Raw genomic sequence first — 27,258 nt, 5'->3', positions numbered from 1 at the left:
GTTACTTTCAAAATGTTTCCCAATCTCCCCAGTTCACTGCGTTTGATCGTCTCAGACAACATCTATGGGCGATGCTCAGGAAGCTGGAAATTCATATTGGGGAGCAAATTTCCCCTGAGACAGCAAGTAAATGAGAGTCCTCGCTCTTCGGGAGGCTGAAGACTACTGCCCTCGGGCTGTTCAAAAGGTAGACTCATGCAAACACAGTATAGAAGATCGCTGTATTCGGTTTCGACAGAGGATCAATATATTCTAATGCAACTCAACAAAGTCATCCGATATGCAGAGAAGAAAATTGTTCTGTTTTTGATAACACAAAAATAAAAAAATATACAGTATATACTGTACGGATATATAATCCTTTACCATTTTACCAGCATGTGCTCTTATTGCAAATTTGATACTTAATCATCCTTTGATGTAAATTGTAAAAAATGATTTGAAAGCAAGATTAGGCCCCAGAAAATATTCAAAGTGATCCTAATTGCATTCCGTTCTGAAATGCAGTCACAACACTGAGGTAGAAACTGACTTCGGGCTCCTTGACGGCTAACATTTACATTTGTGGATGGTACATCATTGTTGGAAAATGTGAGTATTACCAGTACCTTATTCTTTTAAATCAGTACACTGACATGTCAGAAGAGCATATAGTAATTATTACACTGTCATCGGGCGGATGATTAATTTAAATTGTCACATGGTTCTATTTTTTTTAATCCCTTTACTTTAAATGAGATAGAATCTACTCTGATGCATGACATTAAAAACACTTCTTCCGGCATGACAGCCTGCCAATCTCATTTCCATGCTGCCAAAATTCAGCCGCCACACTGAGGTCTCATTAAACATGCAAACATATTCTTTTGCACCTTTCCGCTTCTTCTCAAAATCAGCCTCACAAATGAGAACCTGCGAAATAATTCTCTGATCAATTATTACTTATGCAGCTGGGAAATACTTAATTCCGTTTGATGGGATGAAATTTCAGCCGCTCGTCTCGGAGCATTAGACGATACAGTATGTTTTCAGGTGCCACAACTGGAGGTGGAATTTCAATATGTTCCCCAAAAAGAGGATTTGTGCTCGATGCCTGATTTTGTTTCGTGACGTCTCAGCTCATTATGGTCCCCCGATGGAGCTTCAGAGGTGTGGTGGGAAAATCCAGTGAAAAACCTGAGAGATTCACGATAACTTTGATGGTATGCAAAGATGTCTAATATTTCCCATGAGCCTTGTGTGCTGCTCCACTTTTTGGGGAGCAAATTCAAAACATCCAAATAAAGTTCTTGTCCTTAATTGCTCCCCACTGAATTTTATCAAGGTTTGCCAATACCTCTTTAAACACTTCCCTTTAATGTAATGATACTCCATTTGTGCGATTGAAGAAATGGCTTTTATCATTCTAATAAAGTATGATTTGCCTGGAAGATTCACTTATTTTAAGAGTTTCATGGAAATAAATAAATCCACACATTTGGGCTGAAAGCATTACGGAGGAAAGTGCTGCACGTGCCCACCTTAACACATACTGTATTTTTCATCGTCAGGTCAAATCAGAAGGCAATTAGAATTCATTGCGTTCTCCTACCTGGTCTCTAAGGGAATGTTGCTGTTCAGCACCCAGCTGTCATGAAGCTGTGCCTGGTCCGTGCTTGAACTGGTGTCTGGCCCCTGGACGCCCTGGCTGGCCTGACATCGCGTCGGCATGGTTTTCCTCTGCAGACTGACTTGGGTGTAGGGTGCCGGGCGGGCGCAGGTGCAGGCATGCGGGGGCGGAGGAGGTGGCGGCAACGGTCGAAATGTGAACTGACCACCTGGACTGCTGGGCAACTCTGGACAAAAGAGGTACGGCCATAAACCTTAAACCTTAAAGCCATAAACCTTTTATTGGCGACAAGTTGCAATTGCAAGTGACATGATGTAAGATGAAAGCGTTTTTGTCATATTTTTGACAGACATATATCAACTTGATCACTTCCATTGCCTCCTTTCTTGCTTGGCTTTGATCCATTCCCAGCTTCCCTTTAAATAGATAGTCGGCTGTCCACAGCACTGAGTCTTTTAAGACCTCACAGCTCTGACTTAATCCCACCCGCCAGCCCAAACTACCCATATGATGTTTATTATGAAATATGTAGCTCTGCGGAATGAGCTAGCCAGCTGTAACCCGCTCACACTGGTAACCTCCAGGTCTAGCAGGAGCTCTTTCAATCCATCATTTAACCTTCTCCTGTGCTAGAATTCCTCCACACCCTCCTCCCTGCTGCCTCCTCTTCCTTCTCACATTAAATGCACATTTAGCCATAGCATTTTGGTCAAAATTTGTTTCTTGTGCTTCCATGCAAAAAAGCTTATATGTGCCTGTGTGTGCGTGTGTGTGTGTGTGTGTGTATGCGCGTGTGCGTAAGTGGGTTTCTAGTTCATCATGAATTCACATCTACTGTCCCAAGCGTTTTTTTCAGTAGTTCGGGGGACATCCCTTTCCATATGGTTGTATTCTGGTTCCGTGAACACGGCAGCGAAACACTGAGCTTTTTTCCCAAAGCACCAACTCTGTGCAGGAAAGTTGAAAATAAATTAAATATTTGTAGCCCACCAGCCAAAAGCAGTTGATATCTGAGTGCGGGGTCTTTCTAACGACTGTGCAAATATTACATGAACTTGACAAATACATGTGAATAGTTAATCATCTTATTATCGCAAGCAGAAAATTCGGAATGTTACTAAATTGTTGATCTGTGATGAAAAACACACACACACACACACACACACACACACATACGCGTTGTGTTAGATATGGCTACGATCCTAGTGAGGATAAGCGGTTCAGAAAATGGAAACTGTGTGTATGCCCTGACAGAAGAATATTACTAAAATGTTTAGTGTGGGAAAATCAGACATCTTTGGCCCATCTGATGCCTCCATCTTAATTCCTGATTATTATTTCTTAACTTATCTGGGTGTAAATAAACTAACCAACCGTCGAGACAGAAAGCGTGACTGAGGGATGTGTTGATCATATATCACAGAGGCTCCTCGGGACACAAAGAGACGCCATCAAAGGAGACTACTGACTTCTGGTTAATAACAAAGTTTAAAAGGAAGGAATTGGAAAGCTCTCTTCTTCCTATCAAGAGATATAATGTTCGGATTTGAGGCGAGGGCAAGTGCATAAGGACGTCTGCATATGCCAGCGCCGACGTTACCGTTCCAATCTTATCATCGGGTCAATTTGATCACCGCTGTTATCTTTTAATTAATTGGACATTCCAAAAAAAATACAACATCAACCTGATAACATTTCATTTTTGGCAACACTCCATCTTGAATCAGTCATGCAAGCAACGCGTCAGCCTCCACGTCCCACCGAGCATGTGCTATTTAATTTTGATGAGGATCAGGATGAAGCTGTGAGGACCAAAATTTATTAGACCTATGCATCCACGTGGAATCATAATAGCACCTCTGTGCATCCTCCTCCATGAACCAGGAAGTAGACTCTTTAAATAGCAGATAACTAAACAAACAAAAAAAAACACATGATGTCACTCATCATTAACAGTTTGGCCTTTGCGAAAATCTGCACTCTGAAAAAAAAAGCACTTGATTTCCGGTTGCACGTGATTAAAACCTATTAAACTGACACTTATTTGTGTATTTTTGAGGATCATCGGTTTACCACATTTTAATCTTTGACACACTTGGAAGGATGTTTTTTTTTCAGTGTATGGAATGCAAATTTGGGTCCAGTATACTCCAGAAGCTCCGGAGGTTCTTGCACTTTGAAAAGCTAAAAATGAATCAATAAATAAAAATAATGTGGCACTGACAAAATGGCCTTAGGGGTTTAAATATAACGCTCTATATTACTTTACTCTATATTGCATCTTGATTTTCGTGGCAGTGCAAGCCTCATTTCGCCTGTAGAGAATTTTTGGCAGATGACTCTGTGCCATGCTGGGCATTTCGTCGTACCATGGACCCTTCCTTTGACACGCCCCCTGGGGCATCTGAATATTTCGTGGCTGAAAGTAGACTAAAACGTACGCCTGCTGCAACCACATTTTGTTGAACGTGATCGAGGTTCAAAGCAGATAGATTCTGAGCTCCGTGTGGTGGATGTAATGATGTTTCAATCATGAACATGACAACAGCGTGCATGGACTCCAGCAAGTCAATGTCTGCTTCTGCCATGTCAAAGACTGCGCGTCTCCCGCACGGCGATTTTGAAGGGAGTGAGAGGAGCCGCTTTGACTGGCTGCTCAGCACGTCGGCTGTGTTCACACCCACAGTTGAGCAAACCGTTCATTTGTGACTGCGCTAAGCTGCTTGGGTCTGCAAAACCGATACCAACACTTAGTGTAACCCGCCCCTTTGCACAGTGGGACCGCACTCCATACCAGACTTGTGTTGGGCATGAAAACACAGTCCATACTGTCTACATTGTGACAAGAATGCTCAGCAAAGCAACAGGACTGTCAATGGTCTACAAACATTTCATTGTGACAGTGACTGTTATGAGACTATCTGGCTTTAGCAACAATGATAAAGTTATGCTGACATTTACTACGCCTGCCCTGTATATATCAGTGCATTTCACATGAAGGTGTCCAAATTGTCTTTTCTGTCATCACACTGTTTGACCAAACGATCAGTTTTGTCATCACGGCTGACATGTCTTTGATGCATTAATGCCTTCATTCTCTGCTCCCTGACACTTTTTTTTCATGACAAGAAATGACTCATTTTATATTGTGTTTCAACTTCATGGTTTCACTGACACATGCAGTACAGTTCCACTCAACAGCCCTCCTCCATCGTGTTGCCCATGGCCATCTGCAGTGATGCACATTGCACACCCACATGCGATGTTGTATATTTTAGTACGCCTTGAACAGGTTTGTGTTGAATTAGAACCATATGCCAACTTGTAGTTTGTGGACCTATTTTCTCATGGCTTGTTTATACCAAATCAAATGAGTAGATTAAAACACAGCTCATCAGTTTTAGCTGAAGCGTACTCATTTAGAGCTGATAAAATGGCGGCAAATGCATTTGTTTTATCATCTAGAGGTGCTGCTTCATCAAAAGTAATAGATGTGGGGGAAACAAAGGTTATTTTTGTCTGAACCATCTTAAAATACTAAACGTGAGCCGCTTGCATGAAAAGAATAGAATATTTTTAGACTACACTACTACATTACGTGTCGTGTTATGCACCAGGAGCTTTAATTCTCTCCTATTCATCAGCATCTGGGAGTCCTTAGAGCCCTGATGCATATTCTTCTGCCCCCATTTTTCCCCTCTTCTACATACCAAATGTTATCCTGATATATTCCATATTACTACATTAAGTGAACCACAATTATATAAGATTAAGAAATGTAACCCAGAGAAGACAATAAACAACTCCATCTATACATCAATTTGATTTCTGTGAACAGTAGTTCATTTGCAGAGGTGTTTTTTTTTCTATATCTGGCTGCGTGATAGGTGTGCGGCACAATGACGTGTGTGTGTGTGTGTGTGTGTGTGTGTATATATATCTATATCTACTGTATATCTATCTATCTATCTCTCTCTATATATATATATATACTGTATATATATATCTATATTAGATATAGATATAAATATACAGTATATATATATTTATTTATTTTTAACTAAGCGGGCATCAGGCAGAATCCACATAACACAAAAACAGCACTTTCAGGAGACCCTCATAACAGCATGTTTGAACAACCATTAGCATTGCATCATTAGTCAAAGACAGCAAGAGCAAGCCATTTTAAACACTTTATATGTGTCAGTAGTTTGTAAATATAACCCCCACTTGTGTGGACTGACATCCATTCCCTATTTGTTTTTTTCAACCGATGCCATTATTCATTTACTCAGCTTGGTAAAACAGATACACCCGTGTTTAGTCCAGTTTTTACAACTTCAATTGTTTCTGATGGTTCGGGAATATGGAACTACAAAGTTCTACGCTGGCCATGGAGGACCTGGGCAAAATGTAATCTTGGTGAGTGTGATGGCACAGAGGTGTGGGTCAGCAGATGGTGTTTGAGAAGGCTTAGCTGAGGCAGCTTTGGATCCCCACTCCCAAAGACCCACGCGCAAACTGTCTGAATCTATCGCATCACATCCAATGTCAACTATTGTGTTCTAACACTTCAGTCTTCCACTTTCATGCTACAAGACGAAGAGACACCGACCACAAGTTGGACTGTTCCAGATGTAACCTATATAATTCTGCCGTGTCGGCCAGAGGGGCACAAAACATTTCCTCAGCTAGCCTGGAGTTCAGAAACATCAAGTCAACTCTGTGGGTAACAGATAGAGGCGGGGGGGAGGGACCATTTCAGCTTCAGAAGACATCCGTGACAGTGTGGAGCATCTTTGCCCTGAGGTTCCTCTGAGACTTAGCCCTCCAGAAGCGGGACTTTGCAAAGTCGCTTATGAGATATTTCCCAGCAATCATCAGCTTTTGGTTATATATGGGACATATATGAAGGAAAGAATTTAAAAACCTGGGGATTTAGTTGAGGGAAAGAAACTGGTAACAGCAGGTATTTAGGCCCATTAGCCGTGCCTCACAGTAGGTGGACCGAAAATTGCACTCAAACTGCATATTCATTAAAATTGCGTTAATTATAATCAACTCAGCTCTGCCAGGAAACACATGCAGACACACTTCGGTAAAGCTCAGTGCCAATGCTGCAAACAAATGACATGGGCAAGGGAAGGAACAACAGTCATGTTTCTTTTCTTAAGTCTTGTGCTGTCTCCCTGCGTGTTCAGTCTTAGAAAGTACATTGACTCGACAGTTGATTTTGTTCAGATTTGTTTATTCATTTACCTTAAATATTAAATAAAGAGGCTGTAATACTTACAATAACATGTTTTCCATCCATCATGATTCTGTTCTTATGTGTCAGAGGAGGGACTTCCCTCGAGCGAGCACACCTGCTGCCACGGTTTCATCAGTTAGCCATGTATTTAAGGACTGCCTAATTGTCAATTCTGCGTCGGATTATTGTCCTTGTTTGCTTTATATGCTCAAGTGTTGTTTTCGAGACCGCTCGATCTCGTCATTGTCGTTTTTTGCTCTCTAATACCTCGTTTGTAAGTATTGATTTTATTTTGTCCTTGATCTCGCGCTTGTTTTGTTTTCGTGTTAGTGGTCCCTTGTCATTTCGTTTACATTCTCAACTTACTGTTACCTTGCCTTGTTTTTCCTAGCTCCTTGTGACCAGCAATTTCTGCACTATCTAGTAAATAAATATTTTTGTTACGAATTTTGTTTTTGCCTTCGTTTGTGGAATCCAATCACCATTCAGTTTGTCCATGAACTGTGATACCATCTATCTATCAATCTATCTAAAAACAACAACATTCAACATTAATGTTGAACCATCCAAGTAAATCACCACATCACCCAACTCACTCAAAATAAAAACTTAAAAATATCTTGAATCTTTGAATTTTATGTTTAAATCGACACTACTCCACTTCATAATGGACTCACATTTAATTGTAGCACAATTTATTCCACTTATCTGCTTGGATAAAATAAATATCATCACAGAAAAGGTCAAACAACCGAAATTAGATGTTGCTATCTTTTGTCTTCCCTTCCGTTCTTGATGAATCATCTTACTATCACTGACCCGTTGTATTGTACATTATAATTTGTCCTTATCTCATCAAACATTGAAACCGAATGGCTCATTTCATTGTCGTTGATGAAGTTCGCACAACAATAATGATATCTATAAAAATAATAATGTTTGCAGGTTAACGGGGAGTTATATTGCTAATGATCATATGTTGGAAAAGGCATTGCAGAAGATGATTTTTCTGACAACAGTGGCGGTGATAACAATAACAACTATGAAGATGAAAACATTGGTAATAACAGTGCCGGCAGAAACACTGATAATTGTATTGATGACATGCGGCTTAGAGGGAGCAATTAGAATAGAAACAGCCATTGATTCATCTCTGCAGACACGGGGATAAACGTTAGGAACTCCATTTACCAAAGTGACACAGTCATATAGTCCAATTAAAACCAAAAAATTCAAATGAAGAAACTGTGGGTGCACAGCTCCTTCCTCTCTTCCCCAATCAATTTTCATACAGAGCATGATAATTAGCAGCCATGCCTCATCTGGCTTTTCCATATCACATTCTACTATGTGCACGGCTGCATGTTTGTGTGCTTGCACATTTGTGTAATTGCTTGCTTGGAACCCCCGTATTCAAAAAAAATAACAACAATTCCACAATCATGTTTAGGCTTCAGGTGATTCTGAAAGTAGCTTTTCTCTGGAGAAGGCATAGAACCCTCCAGAGCCAGAGTTCTAAAGCGAGAAGCTTAGGATAACTCACCCCCGACACCCCCATCATCACACACACACACACACACACACACACACACACACACACACACTGAAAAAAACCCCAATTAATATGCTGAACAAGCTCCGTGCATGTATGCTGATTCTGGCATTGCGAAGAATGCACCCTAACTGCCCCGTGTTGCTTGCAGTAAGCATGCAACTTAAAAAATTAAATAAATAAAAGAGCTGCGGCAAACGTTAACCTTGAAAATAATGTGGCTCAAACCTATTTTTGACGATTTGCAGTTGTGCACTCCTGCAAAAAAAAAAAACAAAAAAAAACACAATATACAGAATGTAAATATTCTCTGTCTCTGTCAGTGGTAACGGGAACTCCCTTTTTTTTTTATTCGACTTACATCATGCAAGTGTACCTAACCAAATAATCCATGAATACGTTTGTGTATGAGAACATACACATAAATTTGGTGCCATTGGTGGCATGTGATTATACAGTGGTTGCAGTGATGGTTATTTGCATCAACAGTCATAGGATAATGCAAATATTTTGAAATTGCAAATGGTTGAGACTAAAGAGGTGAAATATTGGCATGACCGTTGTAGTTCACGTTCGGATTTTATATGCTTCACCTCCTTCTCTCTCGCTCTTGCTCTCCGATGAACACACGCTACATCTCCCTCAACCCCAAAGCAATCACAACAAACACACAAAGAGTATGGAGGATTATTGCTTTCACTCACATGCACACATAATATTTTTTGTGACTCCCAACACTAAAACTGTAGGAAGTAGCTGGGCTTGACAGCAAACAAACCAATATGAAGAGATTCCTTGCAGGCTAAAAAGAGAGAATGCAATCTTGACAGCTGCATCACCAGCAACGAGACAGCGAGCGAGAAAGAGAAAGAGAGAGAGAGAGAGAGAGAGAGAGAGAGAGAGAGAGAGAGAGAGAGATGGTAATTAGAATGGGCTCTGAGGAGAGACAGGCAGCGGAATGAATGCAAATGAATTCAGTGATCTGGCAACGTGCTACACAACCACACATTTCATACCGCATTCCTTTTAGACATGAAACTACTGGCACAAACAGAGCAGGACTACACAGTAAACAGTGAGTGACATGACTGGTTGGCACACGCATGTCAACATTGCGCACGAGTAAACACGGACGCGCACAAGAGTGTGGATAGACGGCAAATCATCGGGCCTGAAACAAATACTAGCCCCACGGTGCATAAGGAAGCATGCAGATGGAAACACACAAAACCACAGAGGCACAGTGTGCTAATCCCTGTAAATACCACAGTGTCACTTGTGAAAAGAGAAAGGGGTGAGCATGTTTGTTCCAAGCGAACAGCCACAGCATGTCCCAGAGCAGAATAAACAAAACCTTCTTAATTGGTGTCGATTTGGAATGGAGTGATGATTCATCATGCGGCTCTCGCCAGTAGAGTATTGGAAACCCAATCATTTCTAATCCATATGACCTTGACAAAGGGCTCGACGTTGGACGAGAACTCCTTCTGCGTGCGTTCTCTGACAAAGTCACACCATTGAAAGTGACGTTACGCCTCGTTGGAAATGTAATCCACCAAAGTCAGATCACTTCACTGATTACTCAATCTCAGGCGGCGGCAAATCTTTATGAAGCACTCAATTCTCCACACGAGTCATAAATCAGAGCACTATAAGCTTTCCGTGTCAATGATGGCACACCACAGACACTATCTCCATATGATCATGTTCGAGTCTATAATTCCCATCAAATCAGCAGCACCGCATTCAACGTTAGGACGTACACCTGTGTTTTACCTCAAATCACCTCCAGATCTCCGTCACTTGTCCTCAGCTACCATGCTCAACTCGGATCAGTCAGTCTCCACTGAAGGAGAAAAAGGTCATCCGTGATGGGGTCCCGCTCTTTGCCAGCCACTGCTATAAATGAGTCTGATTAACGCATTCCTCTTTCTATCTTAACCAGGCATCGGAGGCCAACTTCAGGCTTATTACGGCATGCATAATGCATGCTCCGTCTCCACTGAGATTACAGTATGTAAATCGAAGCATTTAGTGAACATGGGCATTGTGGATAAAAAGGCAAGACTGTATGAATGTGGGAAGACGCACCCCACCCCCCCAAAAAAATGGTCCAAAACAGATGGAACATGTAAAGTAATAGAGACCGATAGAGACGTGGATGTTGAAAGACAAGACTGGAGTGGAAGCGGAAAGAGATGTATCTTTAGTACCGTGGAAGCGGAAAGAGATGTATCTTTAGTACCACCTGCAGACTCGCCCGGTAGCCATCTTGCGGTCAATGAGGTGAATGCAGCCAACGCCCCGGGTCAGCTTTAACACAGTCCAATGACAGGTCTGCACTTGCCCTCGATTGCAACAACACCTTGCCGTTCCACTCCACCAACTGCACCGACCACACCAATCACAACGCCAGGCCACACACACTTTCGTACACCGTTGGCCCACTTCCTCTTCCCTGCTCACCGTCTTTAAATCACACACACCAGGCGAACCTTAACAAATGTGGGAACAGATGCCCCACATCAGACTGCAGTTGCCCTCTGCTCTTCGTGTGTCTCCAAAGAGACGGAGGAATACTGTTAGCAAAGTCCTTTGCTGTCTCAATACAGGCCTCCGTTTTAACACACGCGCGTGCACGCACACACACACACACACACGAATCATTTATTAATTTTTCTGCCAGCAGGCTCCCACAGAAATTCACTGACAATTTACATACTGCTTGATATCACTATGATTGCAATTACCTCCTGCTGTCCACTTTCAAAAAAATAAAAATAAAAACATACTGTGACACACGGACAAACAATAGTGTTTGTCATTTTCCTATATGCGCCTGGTGGAAATGAGAAAATGAGTGCAGTCACTCAAACAAGCATGAATTCATATATTTGAAAATGATGTTGATAAATTTGATGCAATAGGATGCTGACACATAGAGGCTTTGGTGTATTTATCAGTGTTTCCTTCTTTATTATTTCATGCACAGATTCAGATAAGACTGGCAGGAAGACAAAGGCTTGGCTGGTTGGTGTGTAATTTTTCACAGATTATGCTGTGAAGTGAGTGTTTAATATTCTCACCCGATCCGTGTGCTGTGCCTGAATTTCATACCATTACTGGGAAAAAAAAATCAACTGCTTCTGCAATCTGAAATAAGTTTCTTGAAGAAAGCTACTCGTTGCACTGAACTGTACAATATATTTATTGTGTAAATGTAGGGCAAAACACAAAGAACACAGATTGAAAATATTTTCTTCAATCATGTAAAATTCATCTGTTACTGTGCGTGACTTTCTCATTGACTATTTTGTATTAAAAGTTGTGCATTGTCCTTTTAAACACATTTGACTTGACACTAAGCTTCAAAGTATGTGAATTTGACCAAAAGGAATATTCAGCCATGACTATATATAGTGCTGGCCATTGAGCTGGCTTGCCTAGAAGGGAAACCAAGAGGTCAGTCCAAATAAACAACAATTCTACGCAGATCGCAAAGCAGCAGTGATGGCGAAGGTGCATTTGGCACAACAAAGAGCATTTGTTTTCTCGGAGCATCTGACACGCGCATGCTCACGCAGTGACACAGATTTACATTTTTGGCACTGGTGATGCAGTGGCAATGCTCAATCAAAATAATTGTGATTATTATTTCTTCCACAATCATCCAACCCTACTTGCCGGTATCAAATAAAATGTACTTACAATTAACTACCTTTTGTGAAGTAAATGCGGCTTGATTACATTCATTTAGGGAAAAAAAACCTATATGTGGGATATTTCCTTTTTTTAAGTTGGTGTACTCATTACAATGAAGTAAGCAGTGCTTGTTTTGTGTTCATAAATGCTACCAGTACCACAAAGCATGCTCAAAAGCAATTTATTTTACTTACCAGTATCTATTTTAATGTTTGGATAACCTTAGAATCTAGGGTTATCTGAACATGGAAATGTAAGGCTTATGTTATCTATACACTTCTACTTGTACTTTGGACAAAACACGGTTCTGGAGGCAGCCCACAAAATAGCATGGGACACCACATTTCAAAATGGTAAGGACAAAATTGTCAGTAAAACATATTTCATGGAATGAAAAATGTTTACCATTGTACTGTATGTAAATTAAGGGAATTTCTCTTGTTAAGACTGACATGTATTTTGCTGCCCTTAAACTGTGCATTTAGCTGCGCGTTTGGTCATTGTAAACTTACCGTATTTTCACGACTATAAGGCGCCATTAAAAGTCTAAAATTTTCTCCAAAATGGACAGGACGCCTTATGATGCGGAGCGTCTTGTCTATGCGCTGAGTTCCAAAACCTCACTGACAGCCGACACGCTGTTTATATAGAGAAAAGGCGGAAGTGACTGTGGACAGGCATGCGGCAAAGAAGTCGGCCAATCAGTGAAGGGTGGGCGTGTATATATACACATATGGAGAGAGAGAGAGAGAGAAAAGGCAGATGTGAGTGAGGACAGGCATGCGGGGAAGAAGTCCGCCAATGAGTGAAGGGTGGGCGTGTAAGTGGACGCTAAAGGGATGCTACAAGCAGGTAACAACACCTGTATAGAGTGTGGCTATGTGCATTGCTGCAAAACAACTTCGGTTTTGGTTTCTAAGAACCCCCGAAAATAAATTCTACAAAGAGACACGTCTACAAAGCTCAGTTCAAACTTCAAGCCATCGGTTATGCTTTTGGCATGCGTGCCCATCTCACAGCAGCGGTGAAAAACCAAGTCAAGCAAATGAACTCTGAGCTTGCCGTTATTCCCGGAGGCTTGACTAAAGAACTCCAACCGCTGGACATCGGCATCAACCGGGCGTTCAAAGTAAAGTTGCGAACGGCATGGGAACAATGAATGATCGATGGCAAACTTAACTTTACAAAGAGTGAGAGGCAGCGCCGGGCGAGTTACGCCACAATTTGCGAATGGATTGTGGCTGCTTGGACGAACGTGTCTGCTTGCACTGTTGTTCGAGTTTTTGGCAAAGCCGGCATCATTTCTGTGGAGCCACATGGCAATGAGAGTGACTGACAATGAGAGGGAACACGGCATTTTTGATGGATTACCGGTACTTGCACAATTGTTCAATTCTGATACAGAGGATGAGGACTTTGATTGATTTCTGGGTGATGATTGATCGAAAAACGTGAGTACATTGTACAATGGCTAAATAAAATACAACGGAACTCAGTTTTGCTTTCGTTGCCTTTTTAAAAACGTGTTTTTAGCTTGTATCTGTATGTCTTGGCATGCTACCGTATGCTTCAAGCTAACGTGTTTTTAGCGTGCGCGCATGAATGCCGTATGTTTAAGCTGGCGTATATTTTACCACTTTAAAATTGCGCCCAATAATACAGTGCGTTTTGTCTATGTGTAAAATACAGAAATAGCACCCATTAATGAGACTGCGCCCAACCATACGGTGCGCCGAATGGTCGTGAAAATACGGTATTCCGAATACTTTCTTCAACTTCAACAGAAAGCAGAGAAGGAATAGGTCGACTGATGGGCACACAATTCCGCCGTGTCTGATCGAGAAAATACGCTCACGGCTGATCACTGGAATTGAGCTGAAATGTATCACGATTACAAATTAAGATCGAACATTTTTCAGAGGCTCGTATGACACATGACTCGCGGCATGACTCAGACATCAAACGATACTGTCATGATTCTGGTTTTGTTTGGGTTACATTTGGTTTTGCTTCAGTTTACTGTCATGGTTCTGTTCCGTTTGTGACCAACAGGGAGTATTGGAGGGCTTCTCATCCAGCGTCGCACCTGTTGGTCATCATGTGATTAACTTTTTCTGTCCAAAGGACTGCCACGCAGACCACTCGGATCAGACCGTTGCATTCCCGTCATGTTTTTTTGCTTCTGTTGCAGTCATGTTTTTTGTTTGTCATAGTGCTGTGTTTTGTTGTTACTGTGAGTATTGGGGGTTTTAAGGACTTTTGTTTGTTCTTGATTTCGTTTGCTCAGTATGCCTTGTGAGTGTTTTTGTTAATACATTTGGTTCAGTACACCCTGCTTCTCCAGCCTCCCTGCTTTTGGTTCCAGTACCATCACGCGCAACCACGACACGATACCACGATAAAAACTTAAAACATCAGTAAAAAGCATGAAAATAATACCTGAATGCTAAACACCTTCAAAATCATTTTACTTGCACCGCCATGATATGTCAGCTTTTATAGACTTACAGAAAGCCTGCATTGATTCGATTTTTGTAGCTATTAATATTTACTGCACTGAGTGATTTGGTATTTGAAAAAAAGTCTGACTGTATTTGAATGCACCTCGTGTCAATGTTTAATGTCATATTCTCATTATGACAATAATTGTTTGAGCCACAAATGTTGAGTTTATGACGAACGATCATCACAAGCTTCTGCCTGTTACATGGTGATTAGCCTTCAACTCACACAATGCATCAATTTCTGCGTTCAGTTAGACACTCAACCGGCCATAAACATATAGAATATTGTGTTTTACAACAGTAGTTCCCGACAGTATTTAAAATTTCACATGGAACACTGGATGACAAGCGCGCGCTCTCAGATGCCAAAATGCGGAGCGGGTCCTTGGTGAATGGGAGAGGGCTGAATGGGGCGCTGTCATTTATAAAGCAAATGGTGCTAGTTAAGTTCGGTGGCCGTTAACGTGGCACAGTACACATCCAGACTAAATTAGATTGTAGAAAATGTATTTTATTAATACAGGAGCAATTTCACATGACAGGCTTCTACCTTGTGCGCGCAGTCTGACAGACAAAAGTACAGGTAGGAGTATTAAAACATGAACTCACGCTCATGCGATCGGATTAATTTTTTACCAGCACACACTGAAAAGATGGCCACATTTGCAAGAATATTGGGCACACTGTCGAGCCCTGAGTAACTCTTAAAAAAACCTCACACTTTCAACTCACTTCAAATTACATAAATAATTGAATGAAATGTATTATTATCTTGTAAAAACTACTACATTTCAATGAATACAATAAAACAATACCCAAATCCTTTTTTTGAAGTGCTCTCTACTGAAAAAATGAAAACTGAATACTGAAACACACAACTGCCCAAAATAATAAACAGCACAAGGATACACTAACAACCTTAATTTTCATACCAGCCACCCCATGAGAAAATGTGATACTGTCTTCTACCTCGCCCATTCCTTTCAGTAGCTACAATAAGGAGTAAAAAGAATACAGTGTCAGATTTAAAAAAAAGATGCAAAACTACGAAAAGACCATCAATGACCCCTTCTGAAATGGTAAGTTGACAAAAGGCAATCTAAAAATAAATGCACAGTATACTGTAAACATTCAGACTTAACGAGAGTTCAAGAGACAAAACAGGAGAGGAGAATGAGACGGGACCCAGCCTTAATGTAGTTTGTAATTGTAAGTGTTGCTCTTTAATAAAAGCCCGCAGTATTTGGTCAAGCTAATAGACTGGGCTCTCTAAATCCTGCCTGCTATGCATTATTCAACAGTCATTAGCTATCACCTCATCTGGGAGGCTTTATGAGTTCCATCATCGGCTGGGGCCTCGGCTAGTCACACTGGAGAGGTGTGTAGGGGGGGGTAGAGGAGGAGATTAACTCTGGAGGGACGGAGAGAGTTTTGCAAATACAGGTATGAGGTCAAGGGAGATTCAGAATCAAAGAGGAAGGCTGACGAAAGTTGGGTGTGATGCGGCACAGGTGAGGGTCTGTGATATGGAAATGAATACGAGCATGGGAAGATATGGCTGGATGAAAGCCAGAGGTCATATGGCAGACATTTGAAAATGGGAAGGCTGATGCGGGGAAACGAGAACAAAAGTGACCAACGGAAGGTTGTGCAAGTACAGCAAGGTGGATGGAAATAGGTGTCAGATGTAAGCTTTGGGTCAAGGCAAGGCCAGAGAGAGCAGCCCAGAATGAAAGAGAGATGCCAGGCAGAAGTGGCATTTTCTCTTGGCCAGGCACATAAATGTCAGGTTGTCCTTCCCGCTCCCCTCTCAACCTTTTCTCCTTCCAATCCCACTAACCTTATTCTCAAATGGCTCCTTCCACTCCACCTCTTCCTTGCCTTTCTTCATCTCCCCAGAGCAGTGCCAGCTGTAATTTTGCTTTCAGTGATGAGAGATGGCCTCGGAACACATGGAGATGCTTACCGTGGTATCAGTGGCCAACAGGAAGACAGCCAAGGCAAGGATGCCTGTGTGCGTGCATGGGCGTGAAGGTGCACGTGCGCTTTTAAGTGCATCTACACATCTGAGTAATGGCTGTTTAGCAGCCTTGTCCCAGGACTACCAGTTCGCCTGACCCTCTGCCCCAGCCCAAGGACACGCTCCTGTCTCTGTAATTAAAACACAACCTTGACACGCGCGCATCCTCCACTCTACACATCGTGGTCTTCAGGTCTTCATCTTAAAATAGCCTAAAAAGGAACACGCAAAGCCATCATTCCCAAAACTAAACACCCCCTTTAAAATCCACTCTGCGTTTTCAAGGCAAGCAGCTCCCAGGCAAAGTGTCTCTATCCGCAGGCAGATTCACAACGATAAACAGGTGCCCCACTTTTTTATGAGATGTATTTATTTTTGCACACCCTTTGCAGAAGAATATCATTGTTGCTCTGAGCTTTAAGATCCTTCTTTGTTATTTCCTAAATGAAAAAACCCCCCAGAAACAACACAACTAACATACTCACATCCTTCTCAGTGATGATGACAAATCTACTGAGCTCCTCAATATTTGCACCGAAAAATAGGAAATCCATACTACATTCTGTACACGGGGTACCACGTTTGTTTGGAACCTGTTGCCATGGATCACCTAGATCTCCTGCAGTAAAAAATAACAATAAAAAATGCAGGCATATTTTATATGGATGGAAGACACAAAAAAAAAGAACACAGTTGTTATAGCTTGCGTTTAACAAACTTCAGTGGACATCCCTCATGACATGCGGAATAGAGTCAGCCTCTTCGTTTCTCCTCCAACAACAATTTAGAATGTTTACTTCCTCGTTAAGTGCATGAGAGACTCTGATTGAGGAATCCCAAGGAGGCAACGGCGTCCTGTCACGGCAGGTTACCAGTGCGACATGATTTAATGAATCCGTCTGTCAGAAGACCGAACAACCTACTATCAACTATACACAAAAGATGGCCTGCGCACACACAAGCTCTCTCACCGAGCATTTGTCAGCATTCGAGTTATTGCTCGTGCGCACACACACACACACACACACACACACACACACACACACACACACACACACACACACACACACACACACACACACACACACACACACACACACATTTAACCTTCAACATTTGTCATGTGAAATCACACAGAGCTGTACATTGACATGCACAATTTAGTTGAGCTGGACCCATGCAGCGTATTCAATCAGTCCCTTATCTCTCTCCAAACAAACAAATAAATCCACAGAGATGAAAATAAATCAGTGCTGGCAGTGCAAGAACACTTATGTTTCCCATGATGAAGCTACAAATCCAAACTTATAAATATAAAAAGTCCCAAAAGTTAACCCAGGGCTGATTTCTGTCCTCTGCTGCCTCATGAATAAGGGGCACAATCACAGCCGTCAAGCATCAAGCATTGGCAAAAGCTCTTATTGTATATTCCATCCCATTTTACCTTATTGGCAAGCCCGAGAGATCTGCTTAGCATCAGTCTTTGATTGTGCCACTCAAAAAACAATCCTTTCCTCCTCTCTTACACCTGCTGCCTATGTTCACGTATATAAACATGCACTTGAGACCACAAAGTTTTGAGATGAACCTGAATGATCTGCTAATACACTTTGGCTTTGCAACCTATTATTTCAGATTGGAGTACCATTTTCCAAGAATGGCCTTTCACACTGGCCTTGAAAATAGCCTGCTTCTTTACAAATACGGCTCTTTGTGGCCATAATATGATAAGCTGCAGAGGACATTGTAGCTCTCTCCACTGCTAATATAGTTTGTATGGATTGTCTGAAGGGTAAGGATACAAAGAGCGCAGGGATCGATAATCAGAGTCTGTCTGGAGAAGAGGAACCATGCTGGGAGACGGTTAAATGTTCAAAAGCTGCAAATGCTATCTGGAAGCTCCAAATGCCAGGAATCCAGCGATATTGAGTACTTCTTCAATGCTTAATGTTCAAGCTGGGTGATGCTTTATGTTGAGCGCCTGTGCCCGAAAGGAGCTTGTTGAAGATTTGTTGTAGATATTTTACAGGATGTGTGATACCGTATTATGTAAGGCACATCTTTTAGTCCACCGTGCGCCACTCAAGACCAAAGCCCGACTGGGCCTTGCTTCCATCCAGTTGATGTCAAAGTGTTGCTCTAAATATAGAATAGGATGTCCTTTGAGAAAGAGGGGGAAGAGGGTCCCGGATTTTAGTGGCTTCATTTGCATGTGAGAATCCTTCACTTAAGCCCATTTGAATCACACACATGAGCAGCCACACACACACTGTGGGACATGCACACAACTTGCGAGTACACGACTACACACAGACACATTCTGCCCCCTATTTCTAGAGACCGAGGACATTAGCACGGCATCTATTTCTGGATGCCCATTAAGGCAGTAAAACATTTAAGAATCGCCCGGACTGATTCCTACTGTCAGAATTAGCCGTTCTTCCCCCATTTTCCTTGTGCATGTAAAGAAAAGATGACACGCGGCTTGTGACAGAGACATGTATTTGGTGGCGTTTCACATTCGCCTATTTGAGCAGATCCAGGCGTACCCACCGGATAAATGGGGTGGAAAAAAGTTGAAGGGTGGTGTTTCTTTTCAAGTGGGTCAGTTTTAATAAAATGAGATTTTTTTTTTTTTTATTATTATTTGTCGACAGACTGTAATAAAACGCTCAATTGCATTGGTGTTCTTTTGTGCATGTTTGTGTACCATGCACGGAAGTGAAATTGTGGCCATTAAAAAAAGGGAGAAAATTACTTAGTAGAAATAGTTTGATTAACGAGGTTGACACATGCCAGATAATGGAAACGCATTGTTGGAAATACAACGCAGCCTGACAGTGACTTGCGTGAATGCAGTGACACACACATAGGCTCACTCATATAATCTGACATGTAAGTGTGGCTCCCATCTCTTTTCTATGCATAAATATAAAATTTTCTGTGCGGTAAGGACTAAAAGCATGAAAGCAGAAATGGTAGGCTGCTTTAATGTGAAATGACAGACTCCTCGTAGCTCTTCGAGCCCCAACAAGCCTGACGATTCTCAATTTTCAGAGAGAGACCGTCGCATACGGGTACACTGATTGCATTCATACATCTGATTATGGCATACAGGCTTTGACCATCCACCCGCATGCGTCTACTTAAATTCCAGGAAATAGCCACAGCATTGCCAGGAGCTTTATGTCCATTGCTAAGCAACTACTTGTTGCTTGAATGCTTCTATGCATTGTATTGTATTATATTAAAGAGATTCCTGTGCAGTCTGACCTTGTATTCTAAAATGCATAATCTCTCCCTTTTGAATTCAACTACCTGTACTCATACTTATAATGCAAATAGGGAAGAATCACAATCATGTTTGGCAGCACAGTGGATGTGTGGTTTGCGCTGCTGCCTGACAGAAAGAAGTTCGAAACTGAAGCCATTTTGGCTTGAGCGTTCTCGAGCAGTGCTTCTCAGATTTTACACAGCACATATCCAGGGCTGTTGTGCTGCGCAACAAGTCCAGGTTCTTTTTTTGGGGGGGTTAGGGGGGGGTCGGACTTGACTACTTGGCATTTGACTCTGAAAATATTTCTAGCGACTCGACCAAGTCAAACTTCATATCTATTCCTGAAATTTAACATCTTCCTTAAAAAAAATCTTGAAATGTTTTTTTTTTTTTCAGATGATCAAAATAGCCATCTGATTGGTTGCAAGGGTATCAGGGACAGGAAATCATGTTCATTTATTAGATTTAACTTTGGGGCGGTTTTGTAGCTGCCTCTCACTGCTCGGTGAGGTTAGCGGCTCCACAATCTCCTCTTTGCCTCTCTCCTTTTTTTATCTGCACATTCGGTTGATAAAGCAAAGGGTTCCATGCCATCTAAAGAAGAGTGTTGAGCATCATAAAATTTCTCTAATTTTGTGGTCATGAAATTTGTATTTTTCTGTCTTCAGGTTTACTCTTGAACTCATCTTGACTTGGACTTGGACCTTTTAGACTCAGACTTGACTTGGACTCGGACCTTTGTGACTCTGAATTGACTTGGACTCCATAAGGGTGGGCTTGACTACAGACCTGCAAGTATTGCCTGGAAATACTCACACTAATATTCCAAGTACTATCATACAATAATGACCAACATTAAAATATAATAGCATCGCTAGTGGTGACCAACGACTTTTGCACAGACGTGTACGTTTAACAGTTCATCTCTCAAGCAACACATACAAATGTGAATGGTTTTGATAAAACTCACTTCATTGAGCTTTAGATATCAGCACACTCTGAACACCTTCATGACACCATTTTGAGTGTGCTGCATATTCCTCTTGATGTATAATAGTATTTGTCTACTTTGCTGAGCTTCACGCCTGTCCTGCCTTGCTTATTATGTTATGACATACTGCTGTTGTCTGTATTAATAATGAAATATATTTCACATGAATGAAAATCTGAAGAGTTGTGGCTCGCCTCATTGTCATCTGTTTTGGTGTGAAATCCTACTCAAGTCCTGTCTTAATAGGATCTACATTTTACTCGTGTTGAGTTGCTTTTAAATATCAGGGCACTCTTTAAACCTTTATGACTCCATTTTGAAAGTGTGCCGAGTATTCATATTGACTGTGAAAATGAATTTCCACTCCAAGGATCGTAAAATAACGGAATAGAGGATGCATGCGTATTTAGCGCACAGTTCTAAGATCGGTTGTTCAAATCCAGCGTCCGGCCCTCCAGTGTGGCATTTGCATATTCTCCCCTTGCACCCATACATCCATTATCTAATCCGCTTACCCTCACGAGAGCCGCGGGCGTACTAGAGTCTATATCAGCTGTCTTCAGGCAAAAGGCAGGGTACACCCTGAACTGGTTGCCAGTCAATCACAGAAGATTCAATATTCTCCATATACGTCCAGTGGACCAGACCAAGGTGTACCCCGTCTCATCTGGAACAGACTCCTGCTCATCCATAACCCTAATGAGAATGAGCGGTGTAGTATCCATCCACTTTAGTGAGCTTCAAGCGTGTTCCGGCTTGTCAATATTATCCTTTAAGGTGTTTTTTTTCTCGATGTGCCTTCCCCAGAGGGGGAAGTCAATACCCGACAACAATACAGGCCTGACCTGTGGGCAAACCTGGCCCATTCTTCCTTTCATCTTCAAACGTACATTGATTTCCTAGCATTCCACTTGGCTCTCTCCTATCTGTAAAAGTGGCAATTGGGTAGATTTGAACAGGGATTTGGAGATGATAAAAATAAGAGATGGGTTCACATACGACGCTTTACCACAACTATAACAACACGGCTTGATGGGTGATATGTCTGGTACGCTTCACTTGAGAAAGGATGCGATGTCTGTTTTTGTGCATTAGCTTGAGGGTAGGTCGGTGAGATGGATCTGTTTCCGTGGCAAGAAAGATGATGACAGCAGCATGCAGTCTGTTATTTCACATACATTCCATTTTTTTTTCACGCAGACATTCTAATTCAGTTTTTGAGTACATTTTCCTTGCATAGTATTTTTATATTATAATGAAGTCACTCAAGGGTTGCGGAATGGACTTGCAACCTCTAGGTTGGGAGACAGCCACTAAAGCACCTGAGCCAGGCCACTCATACTGCATGTTAGTGTATTGGAGGTGTCAAGCAAAGTACTCGTACCTTTGAGACCCATTTTAGAGGTACCCTTTTGGAGACAGCGGATATTTACTAACATTGAGTACGTGGGATGACTCAGGTGCTAAAGTGGCTGTTTCCCAATTTGAAGGTTGTGGGTTCATTCCTCAACCATTGAGTGAGTTTGTTTTATTAAACTAAAAATATGCACGGAAAAATCTTCGAATACTGGATATTCAACGATTCTGATTTTTTTTTGTGTGCACATTTCACGGACCAGTCACATTGAATAGAACAGCACTGAGAAGTATTTTTGTTTTACTTACTATATATTGCGCCTTAAACCACAGCTTGTAGACATACCATCGGCCCTAAATCAAGTAGTTTCTTCATTACTAAAAGTAGCAAGTCCGACACATTTTTGTGTCTGCTAGTGTGTTAAGCTGCATCAGAGAGAAAATATAGACGCCAGAAAAATCATGCTTCATTTTTGTGGGGCACAGTCTTCTGTCCCTTCAGCCCCCTCAGCGTCAGTAGCCTCTCATTTCTTAGAAACCTGTGCCGTTGGAAGATGTTTCAACAGGTTGGTAATTATGAACACCTACTTTTTGTCAACTTTTGTTGATGTAATCATACATTTTCTAAAACCGCTATCATACCTGACTTTGGGCGGGCTACAACAGGCAATCACTGGGCACATTTAGACCAACAACCATTCACATTCACACCGAAGACAATTTAGAGTCTTCAATTAACCTAACATACATGCTTTGTACATGTGAAAGGAAAGAGAGCAGTTACTCCCATTACTGGTGATTACAGTCTTGCAACTAACGACAAAACAAACCTTTGTAGCGTCTATAAAAAGCAAAAACACATTTGGATATAAATTAGCCCACTTAAAGATGCCCCGCTTGGCCTTGCACTGGTCATTAGAGTACTTGAATTTATAGATCTGTGTAGATTCTCAGTCTTTCACGTTCTTGTAATTTGCAAATGGTGAATCAAGGTAAGTGGAGGCTTCTTGTTTGTTGCAGCCAGTTCACTGTTAATACTGTGGCTTCCTCAGTTCTATTTTTTTACATGTGGAGTCACCTTTTATGCCAGGGTTGTCAAATGTACGGCCCATGGGCAGGATCAGGCCTACAAACGGGTTTCATCCGGCCCACGAGATGGTTTGGTCGAGTATAAAAATAAGTATGTTCCGACTGAAATAGATTTTCCGGCACTTGGCCCCTAAACTAAAATGAGTCTGGCACACCTGCTCAAAACTGTGTAGTATGCCTCCGGAGGCTGGGTCCCCTGGGGGTAGTCATAATGGAGTTGGTGGTGTTGTCAGGCATGGCTGGTGAGCTCCTGTCCTGAATACCAACCATTCATTCATCTGCTTTTTGGATTAATTACATGAACTGAAAGATGTACTCGTACACTACGAACCCTCCCGACTTCTCAGGTCGACTACTGGCACAGGTCTATTTTGTGTTCCCGGAACTGGAACCAAAAAAGGGAAGCAGAGTTTAGTTGCTATGCTCCTCACCTGTGGAACAAAGTCCCGGAATACTCGAAGTCTGGTCAAACTGTCAGTCAATTTAAATGAGGGCTGAAAACATGATTGTTTACTGCAGTATAAATCGCATTAATCTCTCTTGTTCCAATCCCCATTTGTACGATATCTTTTATCTCAACCAGTGGTTCTTAAACTGGATTCGATCGAACCCGAGGGGTTCAGTGAATCGGTCTCATGGGTTCGACGGAGCCTCTGCCATAGAGGTTAAGACACACCTGACTCAGGATGTCAATTAGTTATGACACGCCCGCTTGGCCATCGCTGGCTGCAGATGATCACATTACATTGCTTGTCGAATTAGTGCTGCGGGAAATTTAGTTCACTCAGTAGTCATCATCATGATAGTCATATAGTTTTAACAAAAACTATACATGTATTTTTTTTTTACTTTCTTCTGTTTTCAATAAATGTGTTTTTTTTTAACTGTTTCATTCCACAAGACGTACTTGTACGTCTTTTTAAAATTAGGCCCCGCGTACCAAGGACGTACTTGTACGTCGGAGTCTTTTTTTTTTTTTTTTTGCGTCATAGAGAGGAGGAGGGTCTGATGCAATCTGTGAATGAGAATAAGCGTTTGCATTGTAAATCATGTAAAAAAGCGACCAGTAGGTGGCAGTGGTGCCTCACGTGATTGAAATGCATGCTTTTACAAAAAGCTTTTACTCCGTTTTTTTGCCCAGGAATCGCCATTTCCATGAAATTTAGCCATTTTGTAATGACGATTGCTGAAGAATGGAAAACGATAGAAACATTTTTTTTTCTGCTGAAAGAAGAGAGTCCAAACTTTATTTTGGTAGGCTCCATGTTTATATAGCCTTAGAACCAAATATTCTGTGGGCCTTGCAAGATCAGTCAAAATCCAGTAAAATGCTGGGATTGAGGGGGTTGCTCCAGTGAAAATTGCTGGGATTGAATGAGTTAATGTCTTGAATTTGTAAAAAAATCATATTTTTATTTTTCACTAAAGAAGGGTTCAGTGAATGTGCAAAACAACTGGTTGGGTTCGGTACCTCTAACAAGGTTAAGAACCACTGATCTTGACTCATGCCTGGTTTGAACCATTTTAGTCTAATTGTTTTAGATGGTTTTAATGTGCTTTTTGACACTATACAGTATTTTGTTTCTCTTTCTGAAATGCTTTTAAGGTTTTATGTAAAGCACTTTGAATGGTCTCGTCCATAAAATGTGCTATACAACTAAAATTGCCTTGCCTTATTTTACAGGTGATACGTCTTCAACAATGGGGTCCACTTGTTCAATTCAACCTTTGGAAATTAATTTTCACTCCATTTCCTTTTCACCTTTGGTATAAACCTTGCAGAGGATCGTGCTTTCATGCTATTACTGTATATCAATAATGTACCTCCATATTGTACTGTATATATTTTATACCTTAGCCATGGGCAACCTTTGCATTTTCTTTAATATCCCCGGAGATCCATTGAACTTAGAAAGCCCAGCTGCAAATAACTCGTGAAAAAGCGCAGGAAATCACACCAGAATCAAGAGACATACAGTAAAATGGCCTTTGGCCATGTGCAGAATAAATGTATCATTGGTCCAAACCGAGACATTTCAAAATTTATGACCTCTGTGGGCCTTACTCATAGCTAACCCAAAGAGCAGCGGTGGAAGGTAGTCACGAATGTGCAAGTCACAGTAAAACATTTTTCAAACAGCAGCTTTTACTAAGTAACTTAGATAGCTCTGCCTCACAGTTCTAGCTATCTTACCTGCATAGGACAGTTTGAAAGTAAACGCTATAGATGCTGCGTCTTGTCAAGCTTCAAACCTTGCATATTACTGTTGTCTTTTTCCTGGTTTCATCCCCCCAAAAAATAAGTAAAAATAAAGTAAAATAAAAACATCTATGAACCCAAATGTATTATTTGAAGCATCCTGCGTGATAATAGCCTCAGCTCTCAATCTGTTTCCAGATTGGTAGCATGCACAACACAAAAAAAAGTTTTTTTTCAAAAACAAAAGCCACACAAAATAAAAAAAAAATAGATTCTAAAAAGTAAACAGAATGTTTGTCAAGTCTTGGAGTTCAAGTCAAAGTCGAGTCTCATGAATGCCAAGTCAAAGTCAAATCGAGCCTTTCTGAAGTTTTCGCCAAGCAAGCCTCAAGTCACAAAATGAGCGATTGCAATCAACTCGAGTCCAAGTCATGTGACCTCTGGTGACGACAGCCCTTGGTTTCATGTCTCCTTGAGTCCAGTCAAAAGAAATTATGTTACATCATCGACATTGCATGAATCAGGGATGAAAGCACAAGTCAGCGGAGGGCAAGGACAGCCATTTGAGATGTTGTCCTCTTTCATTCATCCTCCCTTTGCTTCATCCACTCTGTAACACTGACCCAACTCTCATGCCGAGCCAAAAAGAGTAGAAATGAAGTACCGCATATCGTCAACCACAATCCCCATTATCAAGGAGGTTCCGCAGCTATGAGGAGACTCAAACACAGACTTCCCCAAGGTGCTCGTCTCTCCACCCATCTCACAGGCTAAGACAAAATCTGCTCATTCATGAATCATGCAGGGTATTTTCTCTGCTCACTCACGGCTCTCGCTATTCCCTTTGTTCCATCACAAAACAATAAGAGTAAGGGTAAGAGTACCTTGGATATGCCACCGGGGGAGAGGTGTCTCTAGTAATAGATGGAGCAAATTCGCTCAAACTTGCAAAGCTATCGTCCCTTCAACACACCCAGGGGTAAAACAACAACAACGCAGACTGAAGCGGCATCTATTTTTGATTTATTTTTTTCTCTTTATAAAGACTACTGTAACTCGCCTACCAGGCAGTCCACACAAAGGTTGCTTTAAGTTCTATTTCTTAGTCAGGAGGAAAGAAGGGATTTGATGATGATGATAATGAATATTATTATTATTCCAACATTTGTTTACAGAAGTAGCTATGGATTATTAACAATGGTCTCACTAATTTTCAATGTGTCTGAGCATTCACACAAAGTCCCTGAGCCTTCCTTGGACCACGGTGAGAAACATCAGACATGCACACAGGGGCCAAACCACTATGACACCTGTCAAAAGAGTGACACAGTGTAAACCACCTATTTTTCAAAATAGAGGATATCATTGAATAAACATTAAAATGAGCCCGAGTTTGGAAGAATCTATTCAATGGGAAGTAAACTGAAACAATTTAATTACAAAAATTTTTTCTCTACAGCCTCATGAGTTGGAAAACGGCACTCTTATTAATATTGCATTTGTGGAATATGAGTTAAACAGTCAAATCCACCCATTTTTGTCCAACTCAGGAGGCGGGCATTTTGTCAGTCGACTGAAAATGACATCACAGCTGCTCACGTCTCAGGTTTTTATGTATTTTTTTATCACAACATACCAACTTAATTGGAATTGGGTTTGTATGGTATAAAAAAGAAAGAAAGAGAAAATTCATTCATAATTGAAAGT

General features: G+C 41.4%; 1 protein-coding gene across 1 annotated transcript in view; it reads right to left on the bottom strand.

Annotated features, from left to right (window-relative positions):
* The window catches only part of tenm1 (teneurin transmembrane protein 1), a 184,870-nt gene that overhangs the window by 121,885 nt on the left and 35,727 nt on the right, over nucleotides 1-27,258 (bottom strand). Inside the window, exon 4 of the mRNA XM_086099239.1 lies at nucleotides 1,592-1,835. Coding sequence (XP_085955365.1) covers nucleotides 1,592-1,835 — 244 coding nt within the window. The remainder of the gene's footprint in view (nucleotides 1-1,591; nucleotides 1,836-27,258) is intronic.

The sequence above is a fragment of the Hippocampus guttulatus genome, chromosome 2 (assembly GCF_054856545.1).
Source record: "Hippocampus guttulatus isolate MCC_2025c chromosome 2, RoL_Hgut_1.0, whole genome shotgun sequence".
Classification (NCBI taxonomy): domain Eukaryota; kingdom Metazoa; phylum Chordata; class Actinopteri; order Syngnathiformes; family Syngnathidae; genus Hippocampus; species Hippocampus guttulatus.
This window is presented reverse-complemented; position numbering and strand designations above follow the sequence as displayed.